The sequence below is a fragment of the Vespula pensylvanica genome, chromosome 3, assembly GCF_014466175.1.
Source record: "Vespula pensylvanica isolate Volc-1 chromosome 3, ASM1446617v1, whole genome shotgun sequence".
Taxonomy (NCBI): domain Eukaryota; kingdom Metazoa; phylum Arthropoda; class Insecta; order Hymenoptera; family Vespidae; genus Vespula; species Vespula pensylvanica.
The window spans coordinates 11878579-11897660 of NC_057687.1; the positions used below are offsets into that span (position 1 = coordinate 11878579).

The following is a 19082-nucleotide window of genomic DNA, read 5'->3' on the forward strand; positions in this document are numbered from 1 at the left end:
GCCAAATAAGAATCAATGATATACAATCGTTAAGGTTCAAGTTTGACTGGCAAAAGGTCAATAAATAGAAACAACTATTGACCAACTATTGCTCATACAACTTACCGGGAATGCTGTGCTCATCATCACTCACACCGCTGCGATCTAAACTGGGTGATTTGGTCGATTTTTTCCATCGGAAGCTTCGGAAGGGCGATTTGCTGCGACTTCGTTCCTTACGCCTTAAAGTACCAGATTCGGAACCACTTCCACCTTTGGGAGCTTAATAATATACGCAACACACAATATTATTAACTACTTACTCCTTTCTCATCTAGCTTGTAGATTCGATCAGGAAAACAAGTTGATACTAGAATTCTGGGTATCCGTATTAATTATATACCACTTTTCACGTCCTTTGACATTAAAATAAAAACCTTACAAGCACGTTCATGCAGCATGCTCATGCACGAATATACTAATGAACAGTGCTAATTGTTGTATAAATAAAAGAAGAAGAACGGAGCAATAATTTTTCTAATACTTGTATGTGTATGTTCAATAGTACAAGATAGTATGTATTTTTTACGATTTTGATATTTAATTATAATTTAATAGACAACAGATTTATATGTGTGTGTGTGTGTGTGTACACACACACACACACATATATATATAGAGAGAGGGGGGAAAAAGTTATAATAATGGTACTTTTTCATTTGTTCAAACAGTTAATTTATATTGATTTTAGTAAAATTATTATATCAATTTTTCGATTTGCTGTACTTCAGATTACTTCATCTTGTTTTGGAACTTAGTCAAAATTTCTGTCAGTGGCTAAACATATACATTATATGCATTATTATGATACAATCGTGTAAAAATTAATGTAAATATGGGATCGTGCTGCATCGAAGAAACAGACAAGGATGCTATTCCACGAATGCAAACGATACCAGCGGTATCACATCTTGCTCCATTTTGGTCAGGTTATGCAATAGTTGATACAAAAATTAAAGATTTATCATTAAAAGACTTCAAAGGAAAGTATGTAATACTATTGTTCTATCCATATGATTTTACATTCGTATGTCCTTCAGAAATTATTGAATTTAGCGAACGCATCAATGAATTTCGAAATCTTAGTAAGAATTTCATTATTTTATATAAATGATATAGTAAATTATTTTACATATACTATTATTATATTTGTTATATTTTCTAACTATAAAAGATGCAGAAGTTGTTGCTATATCAACTGATTCTGAATATTCGCATTTTGCTTGGATAACTACCCCAAGAAAACAAGGAGGTTTGGGCGAAATGAAAATTCCAGTACTAGCGGACAAAAGTCATAAGATTTCTAAAGATTATGGTGTATTAGATGAGGTTCGAGGAATATCACTCAGAGCTTTGTTTATAATAGATCCGAGACAATTAATAAGACACATCAATTTAAATGACGTAGCAATAGCACGTTCCGTTGATGAAGTCTTAAGGATAATTAAATCGTGTCATTTCGCTGATCAATTTGGCGATACATGTCCTATGGGTCCATTGCAAGAACAACACACATTTTTACAAAATTCTAATTACTTTAACACTACTTAATCTTTCTAGATAAAAATAAAATCGAAATAAATGAATACTATTGTATCGTATCAATGCATCTAATGTTCGTCTATTAAGTTTAGAGAAATTGTAAAAAAAAAAAAAAAACAAAAAAGACATTTAGAAAATACTTACTGGTTGGTGTGGATAGGCCACTTGGTCGAGACTTCGTAGTAATTTGTGTAACAGGTGACGTTGTTTCTCCCGCCAAAGACAATTGGGTAGGTTTCTGAGCATGCACTACACCACACCAATTACTAAATCATGCGATCTCTAACTCTTAGGTATATTATGTAAGCTCTGATAAATGATATATATGACAAGAATCTGTAATATTCTATCAGTTTTTATGCAAAATGAATAAAGCACAGAAATTATGTTTTAAGCGGATGAAATAGACGAATACGCGACTTTGATTATTACCGAAATAAGACGATTGGACATTAGAATATAGGAAAATAATCACTTTGCAAATGTTCATTAACGAATCAATCGTACTACGAATATAATATATCAAATCTTACCTCAATGAAAACCGAAGTTGTTTTTTTGTAGAATAAATGAAATATAAAAGTCAAATTATGTACATACCAATTCAGAAGAAAAAATTAAAAGTATCTGTAGATGTTAAATAAGAGACGAATAATCATTTTTTTCAAAACAATTAGTTTTTCCTAATGAATAATGAAATATTTAGTTGCCTGTGGTGCAATATCAATGCAAGGTTCTTTTATGTTGATCATGCAACATATAAAATATTTCAAATGATAATACGATTTGATAGTCGCGTTTAAGTTACAATCGATGACATATAGCTCGGAATAAGTGGTAAGAGAAACATCCGAGGTAAAGTAATTCCATCACCTGCTAGAAAAATTAATAAAAGCAAGTGAATGGTAGCTATAATGATAAAGATGTATCCAAAATCGCCAGAAATATGCTGAAAGATATAAGATTATTGTAGGAAACATAGATAAATGTAAATGTAAATAAGATAACAAGTGGACATGACTAGCGGTAGAATCCATCACCAAATGTAAAGAGAGATTTTAAATGAGCACAGCTGATATATAGAAAAGTTGATGTGCATATAACTATTTCATTTGAAATGAAACACAGAAAGATGTCATTGCATACGGTTTTCCATTAGTAATAATGTAAAATTATTTATCATAAAAAACAATTTCCAAAACCTAAAAAAAATGTTCTCATAATATATTTTATTAAAACACTCACCTTCCTTAGGTTTATCTTGAGGCTGTGGTGTACGCGTGGAAGCCTTGCGGTGTGTCACTGTGGTTTGTGCATTCCGTGCCGCATTAAGGGTGCATTCGGGGACAATATAAGGTTGAATGGACAAAAATTGGTAAGGAACACATTTTGATGGAGGAAAAAAGGCAAAAATAAACGTGCTGTTAGCGATTACATGCTTATCCAAACAAACCATATTTATAAAACCAGTTGCCAAACAGTTAAGTTCATAATCGCAATAAGCGAAGTTACCAACTATACTGTATTAGTAGTCAAACAAAATCCAATCATTCTCTCAATTAAAAATTTCTCACTCGATATTATATATAATATTTTATCGCAATACCACGATTTTAAGATTGTAAGTCTAGTCGATTCGAAAGATGAACCAGCTGTTTTATGAAATTTGAAAACCTTTATTATAACTCTATGCCAAATAAGTGATATAGTGTAAGTTATTATTATTCTTTCATAATTATCTTTTGCAAGAAAATATTGAACAATTAAAAACATAATAATCTTACCATGCGAGTCATCTTCCCCTGCTACACGTTCGCCGCTCGGTACACCCTCGGCTTCGGTTCTGTTACAAATGAAAAATGCAAAATAAGAATTTGTCTCTATAATTTGTTACAAAATAAAATGATTTCAATAATGAATTGAATTTACCTTTCGCTAGGCGGTTCGTCTGGACTGGTAACGGGAGTTGCTTTTGCTAATCTTGCCGCTTCGGCTGCTGCAGCCTCTTCTTTCTTCCTTCTTTCTTCTTCCTCTTTCTCTTGCTCTCGTCTCTTTAATTCTTTTAATTCGAACTACACCGACCAAGATACAACTACGTAAGAATCAACAAATATATATTTACACATAAAATTGTATCACTTACAGTAGTAAGTCGATGCAAGGCACTAAACCTTTCCTCTTGCGCAGCTGCCGATTTTTCAAAAGCTTCGTGCTTCTTAATTAAGTTTTCGACTTCGTCGATAGTATGCTGCAACGACAATAATAACAATAATAATAACAAAAATAATAATGACGACGACGACGACGACGATGATTAAGTATTGCTTACACCCAGTTCTTGACTCATAAGATATGGTTCTTGAGCGATTAACCATGCCTCAGCGACAGCGGCATCTCGAGCAAATTGATAGACTTCCAGAACTATGAAAATATAATAATAAAAGATTATAATCTTTTTAGGAAAATTTGTTGAAAATTTGTACGATACGTGATATACAAAGAAACTCACTCAACTGCAGGTTCTCCCAACGTTCCTCCCATCGATGTAACAGAGCATTTCTATGATCCGTTAGTGCTGCTAATTTTTCTTTGATTTGAGCACTACCATAATGATTCCTAGCTAATAAGTCTTTTCCAAGATTAATACACGCCATGAGATTGTCCTCCCTGGCATCGATTTCCGCTTTTAAGCTTTGATGGTTATTCATTAAGAGTTCAACCCCACCGACATCTCGTGGCTTTTCAGAGGTGTTCATCTGTCTTACAACGTCGTCCATCCAGATCATTAAAGTCCTGACCATGTTAAAGAATCTAAAAAGATCTCCAGTGTCTTCTAATTTCGCTCGTCTACCTTCGCACAAGGATTGAAGGTTGTTCCATGCAGCGACCACTTCGGCTTCTCGATTCGTAATTTCCCTTGCCTTGTCTCCGGCATAACTGGTCTCCAATTTCGCCGATTCCTCTTGTATCTGCGATACCTGGCTTTGTAAAGTTGACAAATCTTGCATAAAGTTTGCGTGTTTGCGTTGAAGCGCAGATACGGATCCAGCGTCGCGACCCAACTCGTCGGACATGGCATTTTGTTTTTCAAGAATTCTTCCAAGAACGTCTTTACAATCGTGGAAGAACTTGTGTAACTCCCGGCTAGCTGCTAACATTTGCGTACGAGTTTCGATCAATTCGAGCAGATCTTGCCAACCTTCGTTCAAGCCGTCCTTCCATTCGGCGATCGTTGCGGCATCCGAATGTCCGGTTGCTATTAATGAATCGGCAATATCATTAACCGCGGCAACTCTTTCCGAACCAATTGCTTCAGTATCACGTGCGAACTCTTTAAATCTTTCCCACAAAAGAGTAACATGATCGTAATCTTGACCTAACTCGTGACTACCGGCTACCAATTCCCTTTCCGCGATCCACTGTTCCAAGTCATCCACTTCTCGACTTAACATAAACAATTGAAGGGCCTCGTCCAATTTAGCACGACGTTCACCGGCAAGGTCCTTTAAGCCGGCGTACAATTTGTCGACCTGCGATTGCTTCACCGCAATTTGATCGGCTAACGGATGTTGATCGTTTATCAGTTGTCTGGCAGTTTCTCCGAGTTGACGAATCGTATCGGCATAATCCTCGACAGCGTGTTCCAAAGATTCGTGTTTCTTCATAAGATTTTGCGCTGAGATTTCATCCTTGCCACGATCTTCGACCATCATGTACAATTCTTGTTCGCTCATCCAGGATTCCGCTTCCGTAGCATCGAAGAAGTACTGTTGTGCCTTCTCGTTTTGAAGCAAATGCTTGTTCCTGTCGTCTACTGCGTCCTTTAGTTCCTTCCACTTCTCCGTCAATTCCGAGATGAGTCTGGTAAATTCAGGACTGTCCTCGTGACCTTCGTCGATTAATTTCTGCCCGTTGTTACATACCAAATTGATACGAGGCTCGTGATTATCGATCTCCGTGCGCAACGACTGATTCTTCTTTTTAAGCATGTGCACGTTGAAGAGGGAGTTACCGTACTCCGTACTCGTGGCTTGTGGCATCTTTTCTGCTATCCATAATTTCTCATCTTCGACGTCTCGCCTGAATTGAAAGGCCTCCTTCTTTTTCTCGAGATGCCGTTGCCGATCTATCAGCGGTGCCTTCAATTGCGCGAACCTTTGCGCGACCTTTTCCTTCTTACACTTAATTTCCTCCATCTTATCGTCGGGTACGGTGCGCTGTAAATGCTCCGCTTGTTTGTCCAATTCGGTAACCTGTCGTGCCTTCACCGCCATTTGAGTCTCGATCATCTGTTGTTTCTGCATCAAGATATTCACGGACGCCAAGTCCGAACCCGTATCGGTACTTTCTATTTGCTTTTCCAGCTCGTTCATCCACGAATCAATATCGTCGCACGTTTGATGTATCAGGACTTCGCGATTAGCGTCAAAGAGACGTTCGCCCTTGTCGTGGGTGGTAGTTTCAAGATCGGTAAATTGATCACCCAACTCGGCTACTTTCGGTTTTATTAATTCTACGAATTCGGGCTTTTGTTGGATCAGTTCGTCCGCGGCTTTCTGCAATTGTTGCAGACGATCTTTGTTGCTCGCAATTTCGGCTTCGAACGCTTGATGGCGCGTCCACTTGCTGTGTACCGTTTTCGCGCTACGATAAGTTTCGTCTTGAGCAGTGATATGTTTCTCTTGTACCCATTCACCCAATTCCTCGCAGTCTTGTAAGAACATTTGAAGTTGAAGTTGGTCCTTTAATTTTTCCATCAATTGATTGGCTTTTTCGCGATTGACGCGTCTGCGCTCGTTTATATTTTCAGCCTTTTTCTTCACTTTGTCGGCAGCGAAGTGTCCTTCGTCGACGAGCCTTCCGGCGAATTGAACTACCGAGTTTATCTTCTCATCGTTCGCATCCATCGTAGTCATAAACGCTTCGTGACGTTTAATCATATGTTCAGCTTGCTCGAAGTTCGCCGGCGTCTCGTCCTTGGCGAGGGTGTGCTCCTGTTGCGACAAAAGCACCTCGGCTTGCCTAGCGTCGCGATCGAACACTTGGAGGTTAAGCGAATTGGACAATAAGTTTTGCCTGTTCGCCCACATCTGGTGTAATTCTTCCCAACCCATTTTTAGGGCGTTCAACCTCTCTCGCAAGAACATGTACTGCGTGTCACCGTCGCCGGCTTCGCTCGTTAATCTTTCACCATACTCCATCATCTTTTGATAATCATCGGTGTAATTGTCGATCTCTTCCTTTATGTTCTGATGTTGAGTAAGTAATTTCTCGGCGTCGGCCAAACTGGTCGGCGTATCCTCGCTGGCAACGTCGGTCTGCGTTTTGGTCAGCCAAGCCTGGAAGTGATCGAGATCGCGCAGGAACCTGTGTAAATCACCAGCTTCCTCGAGCTTGGCATCGCGTTCCTTAAGCATTTGCGTTAGTTGTTCCCATATCAGATGAATTTGTGCTATTCTATCGCGGATCACGGCCGCCTCTTCCGGATGTTCCTGTTCGATCACCTGTGCCTCCTTCTCCAATGCATCGAGCTTAGCTTGTATGGCAGCTAAGTCGCGTTCCATGCCGCTTAATCTACGTTGCAACGTCATAACGCCGGTTAGATCCATTTCCAAACTGTCGGTTTGTTGTAGAATTCGCTTTTTATCTTCGATCCAGGACACGGTTTCTCGGCACTCGATATGGAAGGTTTGTACGCCGTGAGCGGAATTGAGTTCTTCGCGTTTACCTTCCGCCTTCTCTCGCAATTCTGCCCACTTTTGATTCAACTCATTTTGACGTGCCACTATCTGTTCCGAGTTTGGATGTTCAACGTGCAACAGCTGTCTCGCCAATTGATTCACCACTGCTACTCGCGACGCATTCGCGTTCATTTCCTTTTCAAAACCGTTGTACCTGTGCTTCATGATCTCCACGTCCTCGATATCCTTGGCCGGAACCATCGTATCCAGCATTCTATTCTTCTCACCGATCCATTGTTCGACGCCATCGGATTCGCTGAACAGCTTGTACAAAGATAGCGCGTCTAATAGTCTTTGCTTACGTAGTTTGGCTAATTCCAATAATTCCTTGTATCTGGAATCGATCGAAGCAAGTCTTTCCAAAACCTCGGGCGATTTAGCATCCCGTTCCCCAAGGCCGGATGCTTGCTGATGAAGTTGATCGATGGTGGCGGCATAATTTTTAAGTTCATCGGTTACGTCCTTGTGTTTCTTCAACAACGACTGCACGTTAGCCTCGTCCCTGCCAACGTCTTCCGACGACACGAGTCGCAGCGTGTCCAACATCCAAATGTCGATGTCATCCGCATCTGCGATTAATTGATGATAATCGACGGCCTCCTCGAGACGTTTCCTTCTGAACGCAACGAGATCCAAAAGATGATTCCACATTCCCAAGATTTCTTGGAGTCTTTCTTGGATACGATCGGCGCCAAAGTGTTGCTGACGCACCAATTCGTCGCCAACGGCAGCAACGGACATCAGTTGTGGCTCGTGCGATTGAATTTCGTTTTCCAATGCTTTGTGTTTCGACAGTAACAAATTGATGGTAGTCAAGTCGTGACCGATATCTCCCGTAGATACGATCTGTTCCTTCTCTTTAATCCAATTTTCCTCGTCGGCCATGTCCCAATAGAATTGCCAAAGTTTACGAGATTCCTCTAATCTCGCGCGACGCTCTACAGCCAAGCGAACCAACTCGGCATAGGCATCTTCGAGCTGTTGGACTCGCTCGACGATGATCGCCGGATCGCAAGGTCGGTATCCATCTCCGTGCTCCAAAAATCTTTGCGTCTGTTGCACAACGGCCTTCACTCTTTCTCCCAAGACATTGATGTCGGCTTCGACGAGCGAATGCTTCTGCAGGAGATCTTCGACGCCCATAAGGTGCTTTCCATAGTCGTCAGTTAATAAACGCATTTTTATCTCTTCCATGCTATCGAGGATATACAACATTTCTTGGAAGTTTTGTTGCAGTTGCAAAGATAGTTCTAATCTTGATCGTCTGGCTCGTAGCAATTCCAAAAGATAATTCCAAAGACGCAAGACGTTGTCTTTTCGCGCATTGATTCGTTCGATGTCATGGTAATTCTCTGCCTCCAATTCCTGCGATACCGCCATCACAGCCTGTACGCGTTCCTCGTAAGCAAAGATGTCCGTTTCTATTGCCTCGTGCTTCTTAGCAGCTGCCTCGACGGCAGCAAGATCGAAACCGAAATTATCTTGCGAGACCAATCGTTGATTTTCGGATAGCCAAGTTTCTCTCATACTGGCTTTACGATTGAACCTCGCCGCCAATTGTTCCAATTTTTCCTGACGTATCAGTTCCTCGCGTAAAGCTAACTCTCGCTCGTGCTCGGCCTTCTCTAATCTCTCCCAAGCCTTATTTATATCCGATATCATTTTACCCTCTTTCGGAGTGTACGGCTTTTGGTTATTGGCGCGCATCTTTGATTGCAACGTGAATAACAATACTTCCAGGTTACCCTTTTCAACGAACTTAGGCGGCTTTTCGACCGTACGATAATTCGAGAATTGAGAAAGCTGGGACTGAACGCCGACCAAAGAATTAGCGAATCTGCGATCGCCGAGAGCCTCTATGGTCGCTTCGATCCACCGTAACAAATCGCTGGTCAAGCTTTCATATTCGTGTATCATACGATCGTTCTCCATAGCGATACCGACGACTTTACCGATTCTCTTACCTTGAACGGTCTCCTGCTTCATCTTAGAGAAGTAATGATAGTACGTTACCACGTATGTGATGATCGATTTCTCATCCGGATGGTCGACGAAAATGTCCTCCGCATCCAGCAGTTTGGTAAGGCCAAGTTTGTCTTCGGCAACGTTAAATGCATTGTTGAGATTATAAATAGCGTTCGATTTCGACAACTTATCGAATTGTATTAAGTCTGGACGGTGTTTGTGGATAATAGCGTTAAAGGCTAGACCATCGCGCCAAGATGTTGTGAAATTTCTAACGTTTACGTTGTGATAGCCCGCCGTTTTCATCTGACACCAGAGAAGCAAAGCGTCCTTTGCGGATTTCGTTTCCTGGTTGTCCGTTTCTTCGATCGTTATGTCTTGAATTTGAAATCGTAAAATTATAGTCCAAATCAGACCCAAACTGAGCCGGGGATTGCCGTCCACTATGTCGTGCGATCCCATGTTTTCAAGATGAACTCGTTGCTCGCGCAAAAATTGCAATGCCTTGTCAACGTTCTCCAAACAATGAATTCGCATTTTTCCTTTCGTTGGCCGGGGCAAACGTTCTCCCGACAAGATTTCCAAAAGTTTTATTAGCATCTTTCCATCTCGAAGATCGACGTACAAGTCGCCGATGCGGCAGGAACATCGCACAAGATGGGAATTCACCCATTTTTGAAAAGTTTTCTTTTGTACTAATTCGCGTTCACCTGCGAAAAGATCAAACGGTAAGACGAAAATATTATTACACGATGAGCAAACGTCATTTTACCTCGAAGTTCGAGAACGACGTTGTCGTAATTCATTTTCGAATTAGAAAAATATTAGAAAGGCCAGAGAGGTCGAGAACGTTAACGCGCTACTGAACTCGATCGATATAGTTTTGCATTCGCGGAAGCGTGTAGCTTGTAGTCCCATTATCAAAAGGATGCGGATGTGGTGTACGAAGCTCCCAATTTCTTACGCGTGCTTACGTTACAAACACGTGACGACTCATCGAAGATCTTAATAACTAATTGTTTAAGACGATCAAAAGTTATAAATGAATAAGAGCGTACCCGCTAAAGCTTTGATGCGCGAGCGTTCGAAAAGTCTCGAGCTCGAGTTTCCTCCGTCGTATTCGTACTCATCGACAATCTCTTGTTGCAGCGTAGGGTCCCAACCCCCGCGTACTACCGAGATGTCGGTCGTCATTTTGTCAATCGGACCAACAGCTCACTGTCTCCTTACACCTAGGAAGGGCGGTTCTATAAAAAAAATCAGAAATTAGTTATAGAAGTTAAGTCTATAGTTACGACTTATTACGTATATACAAAGATAAGAATTGCAAGGTAATCTTATCTTTCCTCCTTATGTACTGTGTAAGTATAACAAGTTGTGTAATTCAATAACAGCTCTATCCAGTTCAACGTTGCTCATTCTGACCTCGAATAGAAATCATGGTAACAAGGATGCAGTGTGCATTGACCAAAACCAAGGTCTCTTCTTAGAAAAAAGGAAAAGAAGGGAAAAAAAGAAACAATTAATGTTTTCGAGCAAAAGATATTCTAATGATAAGAAACAAACATTAGTTAACGCGAGAAAACTGTGATGAGTCATCGACGATTGTCGACGAGCAGCAAAGTACACGTAAATATTCGTAGGATGACAGAAAATATGATAGAGACTAGATGAAATAACAAAGAAAACGTGTGCCTCGTGTCGATATAAAAAAAAAATCTCGCAAAAGTATCGACCGTAAATACCGGAGGACGGTTTTCATATTCAGTTGTCGAATACAAAGGGTACCTCTCGTACGGTCAGTGAGCGCATTCGATATATGTACACGTATCCCGCGCGCGCGCATGTGTGTGTGGGTGTGGGTGCGTGCATGCGTGTGCATAGTATATCTGTATAAACTATTTTATGTGCATTCATTTAATAACGCGTTACGTTACGCACTCAAAGCATGTAGGAGCCCCTCTCAGTGCACAACCGTACGATTACATCATACGCATGATGTCACACGTGCGAAATACACACGGCAAATAGCGGGAGCGCGTCGAGGCTTCCAACAGTAAATTACATTCAGGTAAAATCAGAATCAATGGCGTAGCCTCTCCTATCTCTTTCTACTTTCCACTTAGAGATTTATTGCAACGACTGAGTCTACCGAAAGTCTGTCTACCTGAGTGCATGCGTCAGTTAACGCGGCACGTATACACGCCTAGTGCATTCGTGCAGGTAGAACGTGAAATACTCAAGGAAAACCGCAGTAAACCAATATGGGCATCACTTTTTTTTCGGTGAACTTCGTAATACCGCGCGACGTTGGAAGTAAACAGCGTCTCGATATAAATATTTGGTAATCGTTACGGTACGTCGTTACGAATATACATGTTTTATTTTTATCACTAACAAGGAATAAAAAAAAAATAAAGGAAAAAACTCAATGACGAAAAGTCCATATTTATCGAAATTTACTCGGTGACTGAAATCATCCTTTAAACGACGAAAAGTAATTATTCATCGTCGAGTTAATCGAGCGACACTTTCGACGTATAACTTCTTTCACAAATATAACCGCGTTATAATCGAACGAAATCAAATATAAGATATCAATGAAAATATACAGTATACATAATGTCGAACGAGGTCAACCGATCTTAATCGTGCGTTTATAGCGCCGTGAGTGCGTTTATACCAGTTCGACGTAAGATTCACAAACGCTTCGCATTTGGTAGCGATCAATGGCGCATTTATAAATCTTGAACGTGAATAATTTTCGATTCTTGAAAGAATTTATAAGAATGTAGAGAACAAATTCGAAAGAATGTCATTCCCATGAGTCTGGCAGTCACTTACTCGGAATTAAGAGCAATTACGTAAGTACTGTCATAGTTAATCGCAAACGGTACTACAGACCGAAAGAAGGAGGAGAGAGCAAGGGAACATACAGATTAATATCTTCGTAACGAGTAAATGTGGGCGGAATGAAATGAATCACAATGTGAATGACACGATAACCGGGGAGAGGTTAAGTTTACTCGGCCGATTCAACGATTTCGGATGAAATCGACGTAGTTTTACTTCTTGAAAAACGAGCAAGCTTTTTTTTCGATATCGAAGCACCGATGCACGAGTCGCAACAATGTCGATTGTTTGGCGCATGCTCGGCGTCGTTGTTCACCGCGCGAGGACACGCGTTGAAAACGAGGTCGATCTCCTTTGCCTCTTTAAAATGTTCGCGATCGAAGCATTTAAACGTTTACAATGTTAATGATTTCAATTGTAAACGTATCATCGAGGTCCGCAGGTATGAATATCGAACGAGCGTCTTGGTTATTCGTTTTACGAGGATAAAAAGGCTGCTTCTGTTATCGCATAATTCGTTGCATAATCTCATCTCCCTGTGTATCAATGCCCATTTTAAAACGAGGCTTCGCGCCGTTTACCGAGTTGCGGTCTCCTTCAAAGGAGAGAAGAGAGTTGACTCTCATAGGCGCGGAATACGGCGTAACGACGACGTCGCCGAGCTCTAAGCTAAGACGACGAACACACGCCGCACGACACACACTGCGTTACACTATTGATTTTCTACGCGGAGTCACTGTGGCGCCAGTATCCACGAACGAACACGTTCTACACCTGCGGGAAGGCGGAACCAACTGGCCTGCACTTGGAAAACCACCTTGAGAAAGTATCCCTTACAGACTAACCCCCTCTCTCTGATCAAAAAAAAAAAAAAAAAGAGAGGAAAAAGAAAAAAGAAAGAAAAGAAAAGAAATGTCGAAATAGACGATACTTTTCGATAACTACGAAAGTGACGACGACGTTTTCTTGCGTTTTTCATCGTATGAACGCATATGAATGGTGTCTCTTGTGCCTAGGCTTTCAAACCAGGCGATGCGAGTGATCTAAGACACCGCGATAAACAAAAGCTCATTTGTGCTATCTCAACGCTGCGCCTCCGCCTTGCAGCATTAAAGAGTTTAAAAACCTTCATTAGGGTCAGCATTTTCGAGTCTATTTCACTAAACCTTACACGACATCGTTGTTCCAATATCGTAATTCTATCTTTTCCGCATTATATTTTGTAAAAGCTCCGATTTAACGTAGGGAGCTTATTGAATTTCAAAATGGTATCATAAATTACTACGCAAGAGAACAAGTTAAACCGAGAACAATAATTACGTTAATCATAATGTTCATGGACATAGGTACTTCGGTTGTATGCCGATTTTGCAAGCTCGCTTCCTATCTTCCTGGTATCTTCTCTTCTCTTTTGTTATCGTCATCCTTCGAGAAACAGAAAAAGAACAATCATTGAAATGCAAAGAGAATCGAACGACTGAAAGGTCGACTCGCTTTTTCAATTCGCGTCGACATCCATTACATTCTTCGATCGTTACGAGACCAATCAAGCATTTATCAAACATTGTCTAACGAGACTACGTATATATTTATATATCGTTCGCGCGAAGACACCCGATAATTGTGTCTTGCCGTTGCTCGTTTCATTCTCGTGTTCTTTGAATTCACGAATCCGTCTAGGTTGATAGGAAAGAGAAAATAAATATCGCCGGACCGTAGACGTTGAATATTAATCACATCGAGATTAAATATATTCGGTATCTCCTCCTTGGTCTTTCTAAGAAGACTAAATTAATCCTCGTTTATAAATACACTCGATGAACGTGCCCTTGAATCAAAAGATCGAAGCCATCTTTTTTCTTTTGATAGAGAAAACTTTCCTGCAGAAAATAGGATCGATCTTTGCTCGTTTCTAAAATCATTCGATCGACTATTAGTAATCTTTTCACGTGCCATGAATCGTCAGAAGATACGTGAATGAAACCACCGGACAAGAGAAACGATCGCATGCCGCGAGAGAAAGAAAATGCAAGTGGAGTCTGTCTCGTTCTGTCCCGTGCTCTATCAAATCTGTTCTCGTTCGTGCGGACGCACCAAGAACCATGATAAAGTATGAAATATATGTAGGTAGTGATGTAACGATCTATAAAACGATACGGATCTAGAATACGTCGAGGAACGAGAAAGGGCTGCCGTCTAGAAGCCGTTAGCTCGTAGTATCCTACATGTCGGTAGGTAGTCGACGGTGTACGCAAAGCTACGTCATATCCGCATTTGAGTTAATCAACGCTGACCCGACATGGTTGTTCTCTCTCTCTCTCTCTCTCTCTCTCTCTCTCTCTCTCTCTCTCTCTCTCTCTCTTTCTCTCTCATTTACTTCAACGAAACGATCGCTTTTAAGCTAGAAATTCATATCGAAGTATCCTCGAGACAGCTCGGCCTATCTGAAATTCGAACGACCTCTTTTCGCTTCCTCGCGTTATCTCCGATACGATATTCTTAATCGATATTTCATTCGGAAATTAGATGCTGCCATTATTAGATAGTTTCCATTACGCTTAAGAATATCGTAAGAAATCGTAAAGATTCCTTAACGAACGACTCTCGAGCGTATCGTTTATCTGTCAACAGATAAGAAAATCGCAGACTTTCTTTAAACTCGACGATATCGAGATATACTCTTCGGTATCAATGTCGTTTCTACCTTCGACCGATTTTCCACTATTATTAGCGACGAATATTGCCTTCCATTACGATTAAATCGAATGCGAGAAAACATGGCAAATTTTTTTTTATATAATCAACCCGAATCTGAAATTCTATATCGAAATCTATATTAAAATAATAGCGTTATAGATCTTTGAAGTTGCTCGCATTAAATAATGTCGTAAAGAACGGTTAACGCTTCACCGTTCCCGATCGACGTGTATCGAGGCTATGCGACGAATCGAATCCATTTTATCGTTCTACGAAAGATATCAAACGTGACTTTAAAAGTTTCTTCCTTATTGCCAGATGCACAGGCGTAGTCAAAGATATATGTGCGAATGATGCAACCGTGCCCTTGAATCATTCTAATTAGCGAGGACTACTCCTGGAAAGAAAGAAACGTGTACTACGTTCGAAGAAACGAAACGTCGAACGTTCTCCTGACTAATCGTAAAAAGAAAGATCGAAGAAAAATTGCTCGCGTACACGCTCTTGGAAAGTCTTTCCTTTATTATCGTCGTGGTGGACATACTTACGTATGTATATACGTATACACGTACGTACCGATGTAAGAGAAGCTAAAGGTTAAACAAAAGTGGCACGCCCGAACCAACTCGAAAGTTCCGTTTCTTCGAAATACTTCTGACAAATAATAAAAACGAATAAGATATAAGAAAGGAAAGAATCGATCGTTCTCCTGGACGGTCTTACAAAATTACATGTCCATCCGTAGAGCGGATTAACGGTACGATTTAACTGACGTCACGTTCTTTTTACTCGCGGTTCTTAGCTCCGAGCATACTCGTTCAACGCCGAGGACCACGGGCCCCGTTTTTACGACCTTTCGTTTCTTCCACGTACGTTGTACAAGTTCGAGTACAAGTTCGAATTCGCTCGATTGAAGACGGACGTCCGGATTTTCGCGGCGATTAATTAACGTCGATGTCAACCTTCGAGCCTTTCGAATCGTCCAAGTACTCGACTACTCCGCGAGGTTACCGCGTCGAGCGTTAATACCGATTAACGAGCGGAAACTCGACTAAAAGTCTATTCCGTTGTTGTTCTCTCTTTCATTTTCACGAATACCCTATTTAATACAACGAAACAAAAAGACACTCCGCCCATGCGAACGGACAATTAGAAGCTGGAGAGAAAGAGAAAGAGAGAGAAGTCAAGTCGCAGAGGATTTGATAAAATTGATTTCTCTCGTTCTCTCGATGATATCACGATCACGCTGCATCGCTGCTCACGAGTGCGATTCACTTCCGAATGGAACAAACGAACGGAGTAAATAATTTATTCAGATATTCCAAAGACGTTCACACCCATGGCGCTCGTCGGTGACGTAACTGTAAACAAGAGAGCCGGAGAGAATTGATTAAACTCGTCCATACGAACGAAAATGGGGGATGGACAAATGACGACAAAGACGCAAAGACACCGGTGTATCTTATCGCCCTCAACAAAATAAGAAGAGAGAGAGAGAGAGAGAGAGAGAGAGAGAGAGAGAGAGAGAGAGAGAGAGAGAGAGAGAGAGGTCAACGATACCGAAGCCAGAGTGGGTGCGAGTGGGCGGTATAATCTAAGAAAATCTACGGTCGACTTCTCTTCTCTCTCTATCTCTCTCTCTCATTTGTCAAAAGTCGGCTCGTCGTTAGTCGCCTGCGACCTTAACGTTTTACTGTCACTTGATCCACGCACGCTTTTGACAGTGACTCAGATCCGAATCCAGTCGAATGACGAAATCGATCGTTCACGATGAAGACGAAAACGAAGAGTGCTCTTGCCAGTAGGAGAAATGCTAACTATGAGAGGTAAATGCTATCTATAGATACGGGGGAAAAAAAAGAAAGACGGTTCTGCGTAGCACGAGCGTCGTTCGAACGGTCAAAGGCGGTGTTACTAATAATGCCACCGGTAGTATTTTCACGAACGTCACGTTCGAAATTCCGTTTGCTTACGTCGCAAGAAAGAACGTAACGTAGACATCGGTAAAGAAAATTCTTAGAAAGTATTGCGACGCTTCGCGATTCTTTCGTTAGAACTGCGTCTAACCTAAAAACAAAAAAAAAAACAAAACATATAACGTACGGTTAAGTAAATTGTAAGACGAGTTCTTCTGTAACAGGAGACACCCTTCTTCTTGAAAATTGATGCGAGTGCTCGCATAGACGCGGATTGAAGAGCCATATAAAAGTCCTTCCCTCCAAGTTCCCTCCTCTTAAAAGAAGGGAGGAGAATAGGGCGAATCGATCAACGACCGGACGCGGATGACTGAAAGCGCGAGTTTACGAGTTCACGCATCGACGGGTAAAAGCGACCTGCTTGCTCGCCTCGACAGAGCGATCCGATGGGAAGAAGAGCGAGAATTGGGTCAACCGTTGGCGACGAACGACAGCGGTTCTCGGTCCACGTCTTGACAGGTGAACAAAGCGAAAGAGGAAGAGGGATGGAGAACATGAAATATCCATCGAATAAAGAATAGAGAGGGAGGTACTTACTTCCTCGTCGCCTTTGATCTACCAACCGTAGATACGTTTTAATCGGCATTGAGATGATGCTGGAGAAGAACGGGACGCGATTCCATTTGTAAGGTAGAAAGGGAGAAAGAGAGGGGCAAAAAGAGACACGTTCGCCCGGTGGAATCGATGCCAAGGAACGAGGCGAATCGCAACGAGGCAAAATGCTCTTTCGTAGAAAATAACATTCTTCCGCGATGATTGATTCACACCCACGCGATGTTTTGCATTTTAAATCCGTAAAAATGATTAAAAATATTGAAACGAACGATAGATCGGATCAAATGAAAGAAAGAGAGAAACGAGAGAGGAAAAGAGAGAGAGGGAGGGGGAGAGAGAGAGAGAGAGAAACAGAGAGAGATAGGAGACTCCGTCGTTGCCGCACGCCATTTTTATGTCGACGATCTGGCCGTCTCGTGATAATCGATAGAAAATCTAATTGATCTTGTCTTTTTTGAAATGAAACTGTTCGATCGGTTGCACTTACCCTTACGAAGGGACACCCTGCTACACCGTTCTATCCTGCAACTCGCATAAAATCCCGCCCAAGTACACCAAAAAAACCACCGACGACAAGTCCGTCCGCACACTCGACCGGCGCGCAACCGACTGACCGCGCACGGCGTCGGCCTACGCCGTCGACAGCTAGTTCCGCCCACTGAGCGCGCTGATTCGCTGAACAATGAAAATGTCGTGTTCTACCTTATCGAGATATGTTTGCAAATATACGCCGCTTCGAAAAGAAACTGAAAGAAATGCTTTCATGTTTATGTTTTCGCGTTAAGAGAATAATAAGTGGAATAAATACGAATGAAAAAGTTTTCCTATTCTTGACAATATTTTTCTTTGTCAACAAAAATTTACGTAATATCTAATATTATTTTCACAATTAAAATGGTAGGTCGTTTAGTTGTATGTATACTTTGTTACTGGTAACAGCAACATACTAATATATAATTGGTATATTTATTAACCTTAGATCTTTTTCGTACATACATCGTATATTTTTGTCGAAGTAGAAGACGTAATCGTGTCTGTGTTCATTCGCAATACTATACGTTACTTTCCATTGCTCACGTAATGTATACATAATTTTTGTTATATGAATTCTATAAAAACTAAACGTGTTAAGCTTCGACGTCGTTATTAAAGAAAAGTAACGGTGCTTGGAATGGTTAAATCTGTTTTCTCGAGAAGGAGGATTGAATTTCTGTAATAATTATTAAATTACATTTCAATGTGCGTCTACAAAAATCGGAAACCGGTAAGAAGCATTCAGACCGGTAGAAGCATCCGTACTTGTATGTATGTACCTGCGTGCTTGCGTGCAGGCGTAGGAATACAAGATATCGTCTATGACATCATCGGCCCTGTTTATAACACATTCTGGATCGGGCACGCCCCATCTTCTATATATTCCTTGTTATCTTAACTTTTATAATTTTTTCTCTCTAAACATTTATGATCGTTGGAAATATAATAAATCGATATTTATCATTATTTTTATAGTCATCGTAAGAAACATTTGTACTTGCTGCTTTATAAAATCAAATTCCTGCCACTCAGTTTTATTTCCAGTCATGTGAGTTTTCAAATATCTGTCTTGTTATACTATTTTTTTTTAAATATATGTAAGAAGTGGTAAATATAATTTCAACGAAAATTTTAAACATTAATTATTCTCGTAAATTCAATTGATATTTTTCTTTTTAGA

At 40.8% G+C, this 19082-nt stretch overlaps 2 protein-coding genes and 1 long non-coding RNA gene across 9 annotated transcripts in view; 2 read left to right on the forward strand and 1 right to left on the reverse strand.

The window, feature by feature from the left end:
• Positions 1-17997, reverse strand: part of LOC122627790 (spectrin beta chain) — a 23736-nt gene extending 5739 nt beyond the window's left edge. For 2 of the 7 annotated variants that reach the window (XM_043809325.1, XM_043809327.1), the window contains exons 1-10: positions 17856-17997; positions 10346-10534; positions 4091-9997; positions 3911-4002; positions 3725-3829; positions 3511-3653; positions 3366-3424; positions 2827-2883; positions 1726-1830; positions 106-261 (exon numbers count right to left, since the gene is read on the reverse strand). In XM_043809325.1, coding sequence (XP_043665260.1) covers positions 106-261; positions 1726-1830; positions 2827-2883; positions 3366-3424; positions 3511-3653; positions 3725-3829; positions 3911-4002; positions 4091-9997; positions 10346-10481 — 6760 coding nt within the window. In that variant the 5' untranslated portion in view covers positions 10482-10534; positions 17856-17997. Of the gene's footprint in view, positions 1-105; positions 262-1725; positions 1831-2826; positions 2884-3365; positions 3425-3510; positions 3654-3724; positions 3830-3910; positions 4003-4090; positions 9998-10345; positions 10535-13460; positions 13566-17855 lie in introns of all 7 variants that reach the window. The other 5 variants (XM_043809326.1, XM_043809328.1, XM_043809329.1 and 2 more) reach the window with 5 other exon arrangements.
• On the forward strand, positions 824-1980 carry LOC122627863 (peroxiredoxin-2-like). The gene is made up of 2 exons (XM_043809469.1): positions 824-1124; positions 1214-1980. The coding sequence occupies exons 1-2, from the start codon at positions 875-877 to the stop codon at positions 1588-1590; spliced, it is 627 nt and encodes a 208-aa protein (XP_043665404.1). The 5' UTR covers positions 824-874; the 3' UTR covers positions 1591-1980.
• LOC122627879 lies at positions 15313-19019 on the forward strand. Its single transcript, XR_006326938.1, has 2 exons — positions 15313-16663; positions 16978-19019. It is a non-coding gene; the product is annotated as an uncharacterized LOC122627879 (long non-coding RNA).
• The last annotated feature ends 63 nt before the right edge of the window (positions 19020-19082 follow it).

What these genes read in the sequence shown, in the direction of transcription:
- LOC122627863 (XM_043809469.1), top strand. Translation starts at nt 875, where the DNA reads ATGGGATCGTGCTGCATCGAAGAAACAGACAAGGATGCTATTCCACGA. An exon ending in CAATGAATTTCGAAATCTTA is followed by an intron (nt 1,125 to 1,213) that starts GTAAGAATTTCA and finishes TAACTATAAAAG; the next exon opens with ATGCAGAAGTTGTTGCTATA.